At 36.6% G+C, this 14,650-nt stretch overlaps 1 protein-coding gene across 1 annotated transcript in view; it reads right to left on the bottom strand.

The window, feature by feature from the left end:
• DIAPH3 (diaphanous related formin 3) overlaps positions 1 to 14,650 on the bottom strand; it is a 256,760-nt gene that overhangs the window by 111,984 nt on the left and 130,126 nt on the right. The window contains exons 22-23 of the mRNA XM_086771793.1: positions 6,405 to 6,644; positions 909 to 1,038 (exon numbers count right to left, since the gene is read on the bottom strand). Coding sequence (XP_086627919.1) covers positions 909 to 1,038; positions 6,405 to 6,644 — 370 coding nt within the window. The remainder of the gene's footprint in view (positions 1 to 908; positions 1,039 to 6,404; positions 6,645 to 14,650) is intronic.

Raw genomic sequence — 14,650 nt, 5'->3', positions numbered from 1 at the left:
AATACTTGAACTTCTAAGTGGTTATAATGCACCAACTAAAATTGCAAACTTTAAGAACCGTGATAACAGAAAGTAAACTCTACGTGAGTGACCACTATCTCAAGTCCTCTATCAGGAGCAGGTTTTGCAAAGCTGTAGTTTGTGGCAGGAAGACTGAGTGATGCCTAAGAGTGACACTGTACAAAGCAATACAGATAAACACTGATATTCTCCAAACTGACATAAACTAAACAATGATTAACAGCCCATCCAATTTTCTTTTCCTGAAAGAGCATGACAGTGCTGAGGTGGCATCCATTTCTAACTCTGTGTCCAGCCAGTTTAAATTACTTAACCTCTGATAAAACAGGGAGAAGGCATTCTTGGTTAAGAAATCAACTGAAAAAAATCTGCTCCTACTTCTATTGAGATCTACCATATTCTATGTTGCATGATAAAGTAGTAAAAAGAGGAATTTATTTTTCCAGACTTGCAATGCTACTGTTGCATGAAAAACATACACGTAGGGAAGACAAAACTGTTCTGATTCGTGTTTAGGGGAAAAAAAAATGCAGTGATTTCTAAATGAAAAGACATTGAGTGATTGTACTACAGTTACTATATAAAAGATTGAAAGTTGGAAATAGTTTAAGATCTGTTAATAGAAAAGAACTTTTAAAATTAATCTATTTTGGGCAATAATTCTAGAAAATACATTAGAAGAAACGTAATGGGAAATCCTGTAATAAACATTCAAGGACCAAACAATAAATATCTTCAAGACGACTTGTAGCAGCTCAAATTACTAATCTATTATATAGACTATTAATGTCTATTTTTAAAATAACATTAGCAAAAAATAAGTATCACCTCACACGAAAGACACCGCAACGCACTCAGAAACAAAATTTTTATTTAGTCATACAAACCTTTACTAGCCTTATCTAAATGCTGAAAATCCTCAACAAAATTCAGGACATCCTGATACCTTTCTTCACACACTTCTACAAGAAAATGGAGCAATGTTGTTTTTTGATCTGCCGACTTCGTGTCCTTCAGCTAGACAGAAAAAAAGAAATGTTAAAACACTGAAAATATGATTACTTCTGACTGTTTTGATAATTAATATATACTACTAATTGCGAACCCAAGAAATGTAAGAATAAACTATCGAATTGGTACAGCTCTTTTAAAGAAAATCCTAAGTAACATGCTGTTTCATTCCCTCATTTGCTAAAAATCTCTAGAAAGATCCCATTAAATATTTTTAAATTCTATGTAATATTTGAGTTCTGTACTCAAAACCACTACATTTCTTTTTTTAAAAATGTAATTCATTAAGCAATATAGGAATATTTGCAAAACCGTGAATAGACTCATGAAAGTATAAAAAAATAAAAATCAGAGCTAAATCAGCAAAATCTAACAATACATGATACACACATCCACTCCATGACATGATTTCCTTATGTGTGAAGCTAGCTCTAGCGTAACAACATTTATGCAGTGGAAGCTACAACCTCAACCTGCACAAGTTCTTGTTGTTATTAGGTCTCAATAGGGCAAACGACTTCATAGGCCTCATTGTTTAAAAACTTTTACTTCAAAAATTCTTAAGTACAAACTCTTCTTTCCGAATCATTTACACATAGAAGATTATTTTAAGCCTGGCCATTTTAAAACTTGCAAGTGCTTGTGTAAAAACACTAACAATTGACAACTGGCAAACATTCAGTTAAACATTCCTATTGTAGTCTCCTATTTGAGCTCATCTTTTAAATCAGCAGAGAGATTTTTAGAAACAGAAAGTGTTTCTTCACTGCTTAAAAATTATTTCCGCATAAAATAATTTAACAGAAAAAGTATATATGTACATAGGCACATACCAAGTACGCACACATAGTAAAGGGCTGCCACAATTGCACACAGATTTGTACATGTGAGTATCAGGGGGAAAAGTGTTTAGTGTAGTATTACAATTAGCACTAAACAAGTAGAAAACTCATGTTAGTTTGTTTCAACTTCAAGACTGTTCTGTAGTTTGCTTACCATAAAAAATACAAGTGACCAGCAATGCTCAACAGCATAAAAGTATCTACAGCAAACAGGTAGAAAGGAAAAATTACCTTCCTTTTCAAAGAGGATTCAAATGCAGACACAGACCTATATATGGGGATTACTTCTGAATAAGGAACCGAGGGCAAGATCAATCCCAATTTAAGTATAGATATCCTTTTTTTTTTTAATATATTCCACCATTGTTTTCCCATGGTTACAAATTTGTTATAAAGAAATTTTTTTTCATACTTCTTGTGCTTCCCTGTATCCTCAGAGATCACTTAAAGGGCATTTTATTGATCCGATTTTAAAAACAAATTAGAGTATACGGTTTGCTTTTCCCATGCTGTATGTAAATTAAAATGGAGAATTTTGGATGCTGGTTATCAATGAGGTTGATATTTCATAGTCCACTGTAAAAAGTCAGTGATTATTTTCAAAGATCAAAATCATATTATCTTAATAAATATGATGAGATGTACTCTTCCATAATGAACATGTTCTCCTTCAGAAGAGTGGATTAATAATAATGTGAGACATAACTTTCAAAATAAACAGAAAATGGAACACATATATATCAAAACAAAAAAAAAATATATTCTAGGGTCATTACTGTATGCAGTGTAATAAAATAAGTTACTTCTACTGCACTGGGAATGGAATGTCTCAATAACTGAAACACCACCCAAAACTTCTACATGACACTGCTTAAAACACATGTAGATAAAAGTTAGTTTTAAAAATAAACCAGTGTTATAAACATGCATATAATTTTAATATATGAGTATTTAATAAATGATTGAGTATTAGCATACCAATATTATATCTCTCTTCTGAGAATATGTACTCATGTTCTCTGATGCAGAAAAACTATTATGGTTCAATTCTACACGATGCAGGGAGAAGGCAAGATACGGAATTGTCTTCTGCAAAGCGGACAGTTCATATAGTTCCCTATGCGTAGCTGGGCACCATTGAAGAAGAGCAGATAAATTGTATATTATTCAAATATTACAGAAACCAACATCTTTGAAAGACAGAAGTCACTGCAAATTTCTAACGGTATCGGAACTCTTACTGAAAACTGCTGTGCAGACCACCAAGCAGTCTGCAATTTGCAGCTTTCTAGTTTTGGGCCTTGATGGAATACTGGTTTGGTATTTTTTTTTTCCTGTTTTAATGATAATATTTTTAACAGTTGAGCCAGTTTATTATTCTCAGAACAGAGGAGATGAAGCATTAACCAAAACACTACACATAGTTAAGAAAATCCCCAAAATTACATATACATAGTTTTACCTCTGTGTTTCCAGACAAAGTGATCTGTGTAAGACACAATTTCACAACCAGTGAAGGCTTGGCACTCACGGACTTCCTAAATGAGGCCACAGTTGGATGAGGTGAAATAGGAATTGGTGACAAGTAGCCTGATACACATTGGACCAGACAGTCCAGAGTTACCTCTAAAACTCAGCTGTTTAATACTGAAGCAAGCAAGAAAAATTGTAATAGAAATCAGATCTCAATTCTCCATCAAATCTGCTGATATATTGGAATGTCACCACATACCATAAAGGAAGAAAATGTGCTGAATACTTGGGTCTTTTTCAGTATTTGTCTGGGACGATATAAAAACATAATGTTCTCAGATGATACTATAGTATTAATACACTGAAAAGGCATAACAGTCAATGCAAACCCCCGGTTTCCGGAATTCTCTCTAAAAATCTGTCAAACTTCAAAAGAACAAGTAGGTTGCTCTTGTCCTAGGATGTCTAGTGGCAGAGATCTCAAATTTTACGGACTATCTCTAAAGTGGCCATAGTTGCTCTGCCTCCCAGCAATATCTATAATAGTTGGTCTTTCTTTCCTAATCATAGAATGGTTTGGCTTAGAAGGGACCTAAAGATCATCTAGTCCAACCCTTGTGCTATGGACAGGGACATGAACACACTCATATTCAACTACCATTAAGGTTCCATTATCCTCCTCTTAGAACAGTTTTTAAGCACCATGGTCTGTTATTTACAAACTAGCAATCTAAAGTAACGCCAAAACAAATACTTACGAAATCTTTGTCACTGGAACTTGTTTTTTTTTACTTGCACATTTCTTATGTAAATGAAACATATTGAGTACTAGGATATATCTTTATGCACAAATTAATGAAGTCCTGAAAGGAGTAAACTAGTATCACCACTTCTAATCACATAATATGACACAATTTCAAAATTATACTGTACTAAGCATCTTGATAATAAGGAGCAAATTACCTTTTTTGATCCTTATAGCTTTGTATCTACTTCACCTACAGACTATTGGTAGTAATCAGCATTTCTCTTGAGCAGAAGGCTGGACTACATGCTTACTGACATCCCTTCCCGCCTGAATTATTCTGTGACTGTAAGAAACACGAACACACTTCCCAGCTAGTTAACTAAATACTCAATAAATATTATTTATTTTAGCTCTTCACTTGGTCTCACGGAGACTCTTTGAGAATTATTAGTATATCTGGATATCAAAAGCTTTCCATAATCTTCTTAACTATCTTTGCAGTTAGAAAGCTTTTGTAACTTTTAAGCAAACTTCTTTTATTACCAACAAAGCCAATTATTCAATCTCCTACCTTAGCTATGTAGAAAACAAATGTTCAAATGCCTTATTTATGATAAATTAATAACAACAGGACACTGTTATGTCTTCCTTATGTTCCTCTCCTTTCTTTTCTAAAGTAGACACACCCAAATGCTTACTTCTCAGTTTACAAATGTTACATATTACTATCATCTGGATGCTCACCAGTCAATCTATATATTTTATGCAGTAATTCAGATAAGACTTCACTTAAAACCTTATTAACACCAAGTAAGCAGTAGATAATTACCATCTCTACAATACATAGAAGATCCACTAAAAGAGACTTTTTTTCCTCTGCAACAGAACGTTGTGAACTCTTTTAAAGCTAAATAAGCTGTGAGTGTGCAAGTCTAAGGAACTATTAGATCCTAGATTATCAAATGTATTTAATGCCAGAGCACTGTAGAGTTAGCTGGGACTTAAAGCCCATTTTCTGGAATTTTGCCTAGCCATTAACTCCTTACTTTCATTTTCTGCACACATCAGTTCCCTTTCCTACATGTAGTACTTCATGGCAATCTTAAAAATTTTCATCTTATATATCTTAAATTATTTCTCCAAGATAATTTTTGAATTTTGATTCTACTCTGCAAAGTGCCTGTAAAAATTACCTTCGTATTGTTTTCATATTTCTTTTTTTTTGTTGCTTTGTGCATTAAAAATACAGTGAATATAACCAGACCTAGGATAGATTCTTGTAAAATCATACTTAAGAAGCAAATACATCCAACTGGAGATAGAACCTTTAGGGTCTTCCTCCTGAATACGTTTCTCAACAAATTGTACATTTAACTCATAATTTCATCTATGCTGTATTTCTCCAGGTGGCTGATGCATGCTTAAATGTTTACTTTAGCCTAGCAAAGGTATTTAACTTACTTTCTATTAATATTTAAGTTTTAGGTATCGTATTCAACACTTGAGAACCACAGTGAAAGAATTCTTCTGAAATATGGCAGAACAAGTATGATTATTTTAAAGAATGTAGAAGTTAACATACTGTATCTTCCTTACTGTGTAAAAAGATAAAGAAACTGAGAGAAAACAAAGAGTACATACAAACTTCCAAATAATCCCTTTCTCTTAAGGATGATCATATACATGTGCACTCTGTGCAGATTTTGCTGTGACCTCCTAGAGGGCACAGGAAAAAATAACAACACTAAAAAAAGACGAAGACAATTGATTAAAAATTAACATTCAGGAAAGTATAATCTTCCTGTATATATCTTATATAAAAGTTGAAAGAATTAAAAAGTAAGGAAAATTAGAACAACAGGGAACTGAGCGACTGAGCAACAAAGAGAATCAGATAAGAAGAAAGTTTATGTAAAACAGAAAACATAACTGCATTAGAGAAGATTAAAATGTGACAGTCTTAAAAGTGCTCAGACATGTAATACTACAACATTACTAAGATCACAGTGATACAGTCCTTCCATAACCTTCTTTAGTTTGTGGGTTTTTTTATTATTCTCTCAATACGGAATCTTCTAAAAGTTTAAATGCATGCCAGTCTCAAGATGACTGTACATAGATTAGATGTATTTCCCAAACCATCAACCGATGTTAAGAAATTAAAAAAAAAATTTTTAAAAAATTAAAAAAAAAAGACAAAACCAAAGAATTAACTGCAGGGAAAACATCAAAACAAGGTATTCAAGAAGCATAATAAAACAAATTTTAAAAGTGTATGTAATACTCAACATGGACATTTCAAAACTCACTTTACATAGGGAGCTGAGATTATATCCAAAGGTCTGTGCATTCCGAGAACCAGCATTCATGTAGTTTCCCATTAACAATACTAGTTCCAGCAGCTTGCTGAAGCTTTTACTCTTCTTTATCTCTTCACAGGCAGCACTGACAGCCATGATGTCAGGTTTGATGTTGTTCACCTGTTCCTCAAACTGAAGCTTAAAAAGAATAGCACTGAGCCGTGGCCGTAGTCTCTTCACGTTGCTCATCTGATTGAAAAGAAAATAGGAGATTTCCTTTAAAATTCATGCTACAGTTTGGCACTGTACAAACGCATACAGTCTGAAATGATTTATTGGTGTGACAGGCTTTAAGAAGCAATATATCTGCTATAACTGATAGCAAATGAACGAATGAATGAGAGACACTTGGGAAAGCAACTGAAATCCCATCTTGCGGTTAATACGAACTGCCCCCATCCTTTCCCAATAACTAGTATGTGTAAGCAATAAAAGATAAAGTGTCATCATATATCACGTCTGTCTTCTCATATACCAAATCCTATAAAACTAATCCAAGTTTATGACCCAGTAGTTGCAAAGTAAGAAAAGTTGTTCACAAATTTTGTATAACTCAGGACATACCAAAGCAAGTCAAACCTCATTTTCTGGTGCAAATATTTAAAAGCAAATTTCAATAAGAGCTTACTATAAAATTCTAGGAAAACAACATTTTTTTAAAAATCTCAGCTATGAAACACTTAATATAGCATGCATTAATATATACCAGTATTCATACCCTACTATGCTCCTGGACCTTAACAGTTAACTAGATAAAGCAGAACGCTCCCAGGAAAACAGTAGCTTCTGTAGATGATATGCAAAAGACTTGGCTTTCTCTGTGGTTTACTGGTCGGGGATTTGCAACAGAAGTTTCAATTTTCCCACATGACTTAGGTCACTGAATTCCCACTGCAGAGATACTTTGCATGTTATTTTCTAAATTCAAAAAACAAGACTGCAAATTGTATTGCTTCTTTAAATCAAGGAATACAGAGTGCATTCAGTAAGTTAAATTTCTCCATCTCCCAAGTTTCCAATGTACTACTCATCCTTCCAACTCTATCACAGAAATCTTCAAACATTTTTTCAGGCTTGGCATCACATACAATCCCAGGAGCTTTGTTTTCCATTCTTGATCCTTTTGTCCCTATCAGGGATTATACTTTCCTTGCTTTTTCCTTCTTCCATAGCAGAAATCATTTTTTCCTCCCTGCTCTGTGGTTGTGTTTGCTCGAGAAAAACAGTAGTCTCAAGTTCTTCCATGAGCTTCTTCCCTCATTTTTCCCTATCCCTGTTGTCTCACCAATTTGACGAATTCTCCAAGACCTCCTTCCCAATGCTTATGCTTTGCCTTCTCAAAATAAGGTTCAAGCGAATAATGCCTTGAGAATTTCTAAAATCCTAAACTAGTTTTTGTTTCATTGTGTGTTAAATAAAGAACATATGTTATGGTTTCCAGCTATCAGTACTTTCAATGCAAGAAAAGAAGCAATGATATTGGCACTTGTCCTACAAAGTATAGGATTCATATAGTGGCCTTAAAAGTTTGCCTTTAAATTGGAAATATTCCCCTCCAAACCACGGTGATACTTAAGGTTTTACGGAACATTTCTCAACCCATATCTAGTCTATCAATGTGAAAATAGCTCTGACAGTTCACAAGCTGTTTGGTGCTGATTATCCCACAATAGACTCACCGAAAAGGATAATGGTGACACTCTTCGTCCATTTCAGTGTAAAGTCAAACAAGTTATCTTAAACTGATACTGAAGGCTGTCTAATCCAAAAGGTTTGACACAGAAGCATAAGAGGATGGAATTTACAGTCTATTTTATTGGTTTTACTTTGACAGCAGTAGAAAATAAAAGCAGGTAGAGTTAACATTTTATGCTACTAAGCCACTTCAGCAATGCCTGCCCAGCAATACAACCACCTGATGATGTCCCACTGAAGTAAATAAAACATTGACATTTTAGTTCAAGAAATCTTGAAGCAAAATAAGCCATACTTTCCACCAATCACACTTCGGTTTGCATCACAGAGCAGAGCACACAAACAGGATGTCTTTCAGATGAAACTAGGTTGAAAATCAACTCCACTGCTGAGCTTTAGACCACAGACTGCCTCCAGCCTGGTCCTAAAGTAAAACACTAAAATGTATATAATTTGAACGTTAGCTCAGTATGAACTTCAGGCAGATATTCTGTACTCATCATACACTAATATCATCCAATAGCGTGGTAAAATTCTTCCTTAAGAAAGGGTAAGTAAGGATAATGGGGCTTGAATTTAAATTGGCCATTTCACACTGAAATAGAAATATCTAAAACCCACCTAAAATGAGCATAGTGCTCTTACAACTTTACAGTTAATTTAGGAATAAATATCTAAAAGAATATTAAGGTACTAAACAGACAGAAGTGTCAAAGTCATTCTCCCAGTTCCATCAGGAAGAATAAGTATTAACTGCTTTTCCTCAAACAATTCACCTGCTAGATTTCTATGTGTACTACTATTTCTCAGTATACTGAGAAGAATATTCTTAATTTTAAGTTTTGTTCTCCGTTCAGGAAAAATTTGAGATTAGACTAGAAATACACAAAACTCCATTTAAATTACCCAGATTTTTAATATTTGTCCCTACTCAGGGTACAACAGAGACGATCATTAATATGAAACCATGAGAATTAACAAAATAAAGTGTAAGTTGCATTGATTTTAAATGATACCAAACTCAAGATACCACAGAATCAGCAGATAATGCGTCACTTGTTGACTCTTGGCTTTTCAGACAGGCAGATTCTTGAAAATGAAATAATCAAGTACTTTAGACCACTAAGATGTGTTGGACACACACGAGCAAGCACATATGCATAAAAGATGCAAAGTTTTCGTCAGAACTAAAAAGTTCGGTAGGTAAGTCTTAAGGATGAATGCAGAAATATATAATGTAAAAAATCACAAACAGAAGCACATGCCAGAAATGCAAAAGAAATGCCACTGGGGTTTTTTTATTATTGCTTTTTAAACACTCTGAAATCCATAGTTCATGTACAATGCATGTTGTTGGTACTATTTGTTTACCTGTTTGCTAAGTCAATAATTGAGAATGGAGGAGATTGAGAGTTCCCTTAGCAATCTATGGCTTCCTTTGTGACATGTACTCTACAAATATATTCAAACTGTGAAAACCATACACCTTATCACAAGAGACGCTAAGAATTTAAGTGATGCGATGTTGAGAGGCTTGTGTTCGTGCCCTATGCTTTTTTATACTCAGCATATAAGTACATACTTCTAATTATGTCCTTATAGTAAAATCCTGAAAACAGACAATCCAAACAACTAAAAAAGAAGTTGAAGTAGAAAACTAAAGAGTGAGTAGACGACGCATGTTGTCATAGTTCAGCCCGGATCAGGACCAGACTATGCAGTCTCTCTCTCACTCCCCCCACCCTCCGAGAGAACAGGGAGAGATAATACAAGGAAAAACGGCTCGAGGTTTGAGATAAGGACAGGGAGAAATCCTTAAAGTTACCGTCACAGGCAAAACAGACTCAACTTGGGGAAAACCATTTATTACTAAAAACAGCAGGATAATGAGATAGAGAACATGATAACCTCCCTCCACCCCTCCCTCTTCCCAAGCTTAACATTATCTCTACTACCTTCCCCTCCCGAGCGGCACAGGTGGGAAGAGGGAATGGGGGTTGCAGTCAGTTCATCACACGTTGTTTGACGCTGCTGCTTCATGCTCGGGGAAAGAACTCCTCACATTCCTCCCCTGCTCCGTTGTGGGGTCCCACCCATAAGCCACAGGCCTTCGTGAAACTCCTCCGGCGTGGGGTGCAGTCTCTCCAGAACAGCTGTCCCAGTGGGCCCTCCATGGGCCACAGCCGCCTTCAGGCATCCACCTCCCCCGATGTGGGGTCCTTCACAGGCTCCAAGTGGATCTCTGCCCCTCTGTGGACCTCCATGGGCTGCAGGGGCACAACCTGCTCCACCATGGTCGTCACCACAGGCTGCAGGGGAATCTTGGCCAGGAGCGGCATTACTCCTCCCCCTCCTTCTGAACTGACCTTGGCGTCTACAGCCATTCCTCTCACAAGAAAAGTTCTTCACAACAGGCAGGCAGACTTCTCTCAGGATCTCTTCACATCATCCACTTCATCTCCTCTCCACTTCTTGCAGCCAGGCCAGGCTGGGCCGAGTCAGGCCCAGTTGGCTGCCTGGCAAGAGGCCAGAGGGTGAGGCCTGCAAGGCCCATGAGGCCTGCGCCTCCCCCTCTGCACCTCTGCCCCCACTCAGCTTCTTCACATCTTCTCTTCTCTCTTTTTTTTTCTGTTTTTCCCTTCTTAAATACGTTATCGCAGAGGCGTTATCACGGAACATTCTGCTACCACTCAGCTCGGCCTTGGCCAGCAGCGGGTCTGCCCTAGGCCCGGCCAAGTCCACTGAACAAAGGGGAGCAACTTCTAGCAGTTTCCTACAGAAGCTACCACCTTAGGCCCCCCCTCACTAAACAAAACCACAACAGCATGTCAGGGAACTCAGTGTATGGATAACAAATTGTTCTATTTTTCAAGTAATAGTCCACAAGAATATTCTCACTATGTGCAAGTCCAAATAGGAATTGACAACTGAGTTGAGCTGACTGGTAGTAGCTCTCATAGCTCTTTATCCAACAGCAAAGAGAGGTTTTTGTTTCAAATACAGCATAAATCAGAAGGCACCTGCAAGAGTGTGCCATCTGGTAAACGTGTGCTTTCACTGTCTGCTTTGTTGATGTCAAGTAAAGGAACACGTCTCAGAAGTTACACTGACATTACATTTTGATCTCTGAATGTGATTCATTCTTACCACAAGCGTGTAGAGAAAAACGCTGCAAGGGTTTCAATTTCACAATATACCTTCCTTAAAGGATCAACAGTGCCGTGCCTGTCAAACCACCTGAAAGTGTTCCAATCCAAAAAGTAAAACATCAGTTACAGCCAAGCTGACTAAAAGAGTAAACTGGAAGGGTATCCCCTGTGGAACATGTGTGGGTTTCATCACTGCAGCGTCAGTGAACTCTACAGAGTGCATAGGTAAAAAGTGTGAATTCCTAACACTTAGCTTTAGACTCAGGCACTTGAAAAGCAGAAAAAAATGTCAAGTAGGGAAGAACTGATATCTTAATAGACCTTTTATCACATGTTTAAACAAGAACATCATGCTGAATTTGAAATGGGCAGTCAACATACTCAAATCTTAGTGAAGACCACTAGCATTCTGGAACAATCAAACATTATTTCAATGTATGGGAAGTCAAACCACGACAATGGAATAGTATTTTTCCCCAAGATGTTTTTATGGCTATGTGGAAATAGTACATCTTTCTTCACCTTCGACACAATGTTTTTTTCCAAATAAATTATAAAAAAGGCAAGAATTGATAACTGAAAATTACTTACGAGAAACCAGAAAGTCTTCATACTTACAATGTGGATATGTGTACACACAAACAATTGAGCTGATGACTTTTCAGCCTTACTAGCACTGATAGAGGGCATATCCTGCTACTCTGTTTCTCCAGCTTGAAGTATAAGCAGCTTGAATTTGCACCCTTGACTCAATTTCTTGCAAATTCAAGATTTTCGTAAAGGACATTCAAGACAGAAGAGAAGGGAGTGTACTGTAAGCAACACATGGACAACAACTCTTAGCTGCACACAGGTAACCTTATCTTCGCTTGTGGATGACAGTACAATGATGTAGAGTGCAGAAAATCCCTGGTATTGTTTTTGACAGCATTATGTTCAATAAAGATGGACTGGCAAGGCCAGTCTGCAGATTTCAGAAATACTCCAGAAGTCACCTGTCTTACGAAATACATCCAAATTGCCAATGAGGGCTACAACACAGCTGTCAAAATAAGCTGAGTTTACAGTCCTCATGCTGAAATTAACAGATAGGCATGTTCTACTAGGAAAGGAAAGGTGGTTTTTTTTGTATTATCAAAAAAAAACACAATTAGATTTACTAATATCTTAATCAGAATGGAACACAGAGACAGGTTTTGTTTCTCCAAGTTGAATTTAGACAACGGTATTGTCCTAAAAAGGAATCATCCAAGAGTGGGAGGGTCTGAATTTCCCAAATTCTTATATTTTTAGCAGACCTAACAGATGTCAGGAAAGCTATTTTCATTAAAAAGTACATATGGAACAGATGCCACTAGACAGAAGAGCTTTCCTCATGGGAAAGTAAATCAAGAGTTTAATACAGGTAAAAATCCTCCGTAAAACTTCTAATTCAGCCAAATAGCAAACATAAATTTACACCAGGAGTCAAGTGCAGAAGTCATTGAGGAATTTAAAATAGAATAATATAATATCAAACCAAATGAAGAAAAGTTTCTAAAAGAAAAACAGATTTAGCTGTATTTCAGATGGAAAAATCTGATTAGCTTACCTCTAAAATAAATGCCTCACCTTCTGTCTGGCTACTACCACAATCCACCTCCTAGTGGAAAATAAGCCTACACTACTACTTTGAGTCTTCCAACATACAGGCTGTGAAGGTATGGACAGATGATCAAGGTCTGGATGAGAATGTCTGAAAACCATGACAGCAGGCTTAGTACTTTCCATCAGCTTGAACCACTATAACAACTCCAAAATAAAAGTGTAATTTGATGCTATGTAATCATTTACGCAATATACAGTGGTAACAGACCACAATAGCAGCTGATTATGTTGTCTTGGATGTGACAGAGAAGACTTGTTTAAAAAAAAAAGCTCAGATCTCTAGCACATTCATATTTAGCATAACCTTCTCTACTGACCCAACAAGGTGTCAAAGTTAATCACCTAAGTAGAAAGGTATGTCTATGATGATGACAGTACTGGTAAGGAAAGAGCACTCCACTGTAGATCTTCTGTAGTCCTGTCAATAGAGAATTCAATAATGACTGTGGAATTTTTATCTATATGGCTATTTAGTGTATTTGGATCCACAGATAATCTCTGGCAAAAACAATCTGACATGAAGTGTCACATAAGTGAATGCTGTAGAAGACAGCTTGCATATCTGGGAGAAAGTGCCCCAGTTCTACAAAATGATCACAGGGAAAGTAAAATCCTAAAGCACTTGGGCTCCATAGGAGCTCCGTTGACCTGTAAAGTCTGAAGCTGGAAGAGGTGAAATATCTGCACAGTCATTTCAAGCTCCGGGGATCTAAAAGGTACTGACAAGCCTCAAGATTCTTTCAGCACAGCTGCTCTACATTAGCCAGTAATTTGGATACCTCACTCAATATAGGTGGCTTAATTCCAAGAAACCCTTTAAGTGGCTGAGAGTTAAAATGGCAGGATCCTGTTCTGATCATGGTCCTTACTCAAAACAGAAGTGTTTTTCTTTAGATGTTCAAAACACAATGTGAACATTAGAGGATTGCTTATATTTCTAGCGAAGCAAAAGCATCAAATCAGATTCAGGACAGGCTCTTGAGACATTTGGAGGAATCCGCAAAGCAAATGGCTGGAGACAAAAAATTAGGATCCCTCAGACAAACAACCTCATTGATCTGAAGTTGTAGAGATATCTGCCAAGAAGAAAAACTGAAAGAGAGAGCCTACGTGTGTGCTAGAAGAAACAACCAAACACTTCCACCCATCTGAATTAATATCAGCCAACAATAAGACAAATATTTTAAGCTATTCTTTCAGTTAGCTACCCACAATAGTTTTACTGGAACTGAACAGAGATAAGAATGAGACCTGCTGGTACTGGATCCTTTACAGGAACATTCCTCAATCTTTCAGTGATACAGAGGACAGTACAACTCAATGCCGATTGCAAACACTCAGATCTGTGCAGATCATGATGGCTACTTTGAGAGGATATTTCTGGAGCCTGGTTCTCCACTCTATCCACGTTCATGGTTTGAAAGACACCAACATTACAGGAGTTAAGGATGTTCTCCTCCTAAACAACAACAAGTAACTTGACTGCAATTTGTCATAAAGATTTGTAACTGTCATAGATGGCATATAGCACAAGGTTAATATTTGTAATATTTGGCAACACTCCTGGAAAGACTGAAATTACTGATGGAGAACACTAACAAGGCAGAGCAGCAGATACACGACTTCTAGAGGACAATAGAAGAAGGTAAGGTTTACAGACAGAAATTAACACAATCAAAATATCTCACAGCACAGATGCACCTC

Source organism: Chlamydotis macqueenii, chromosome 1 (assembly GCF_036417535.1).
Source record: "Chlamydotis macqueenii isolate bChlMac1 chromosome 1, bChlMac1.mat, whole genome shotgun sequence".
In the NCBI taxonomy this organism is placed as follows: Eukaryota; Metazoa; Chordata; class Aves; order Otidiformes; family Otididae; genus Chlamydotis; species Chlamydotis macqueenii.
This window is presented reverse-complemented; position numbering and strand designations above follow the sequence as displayed.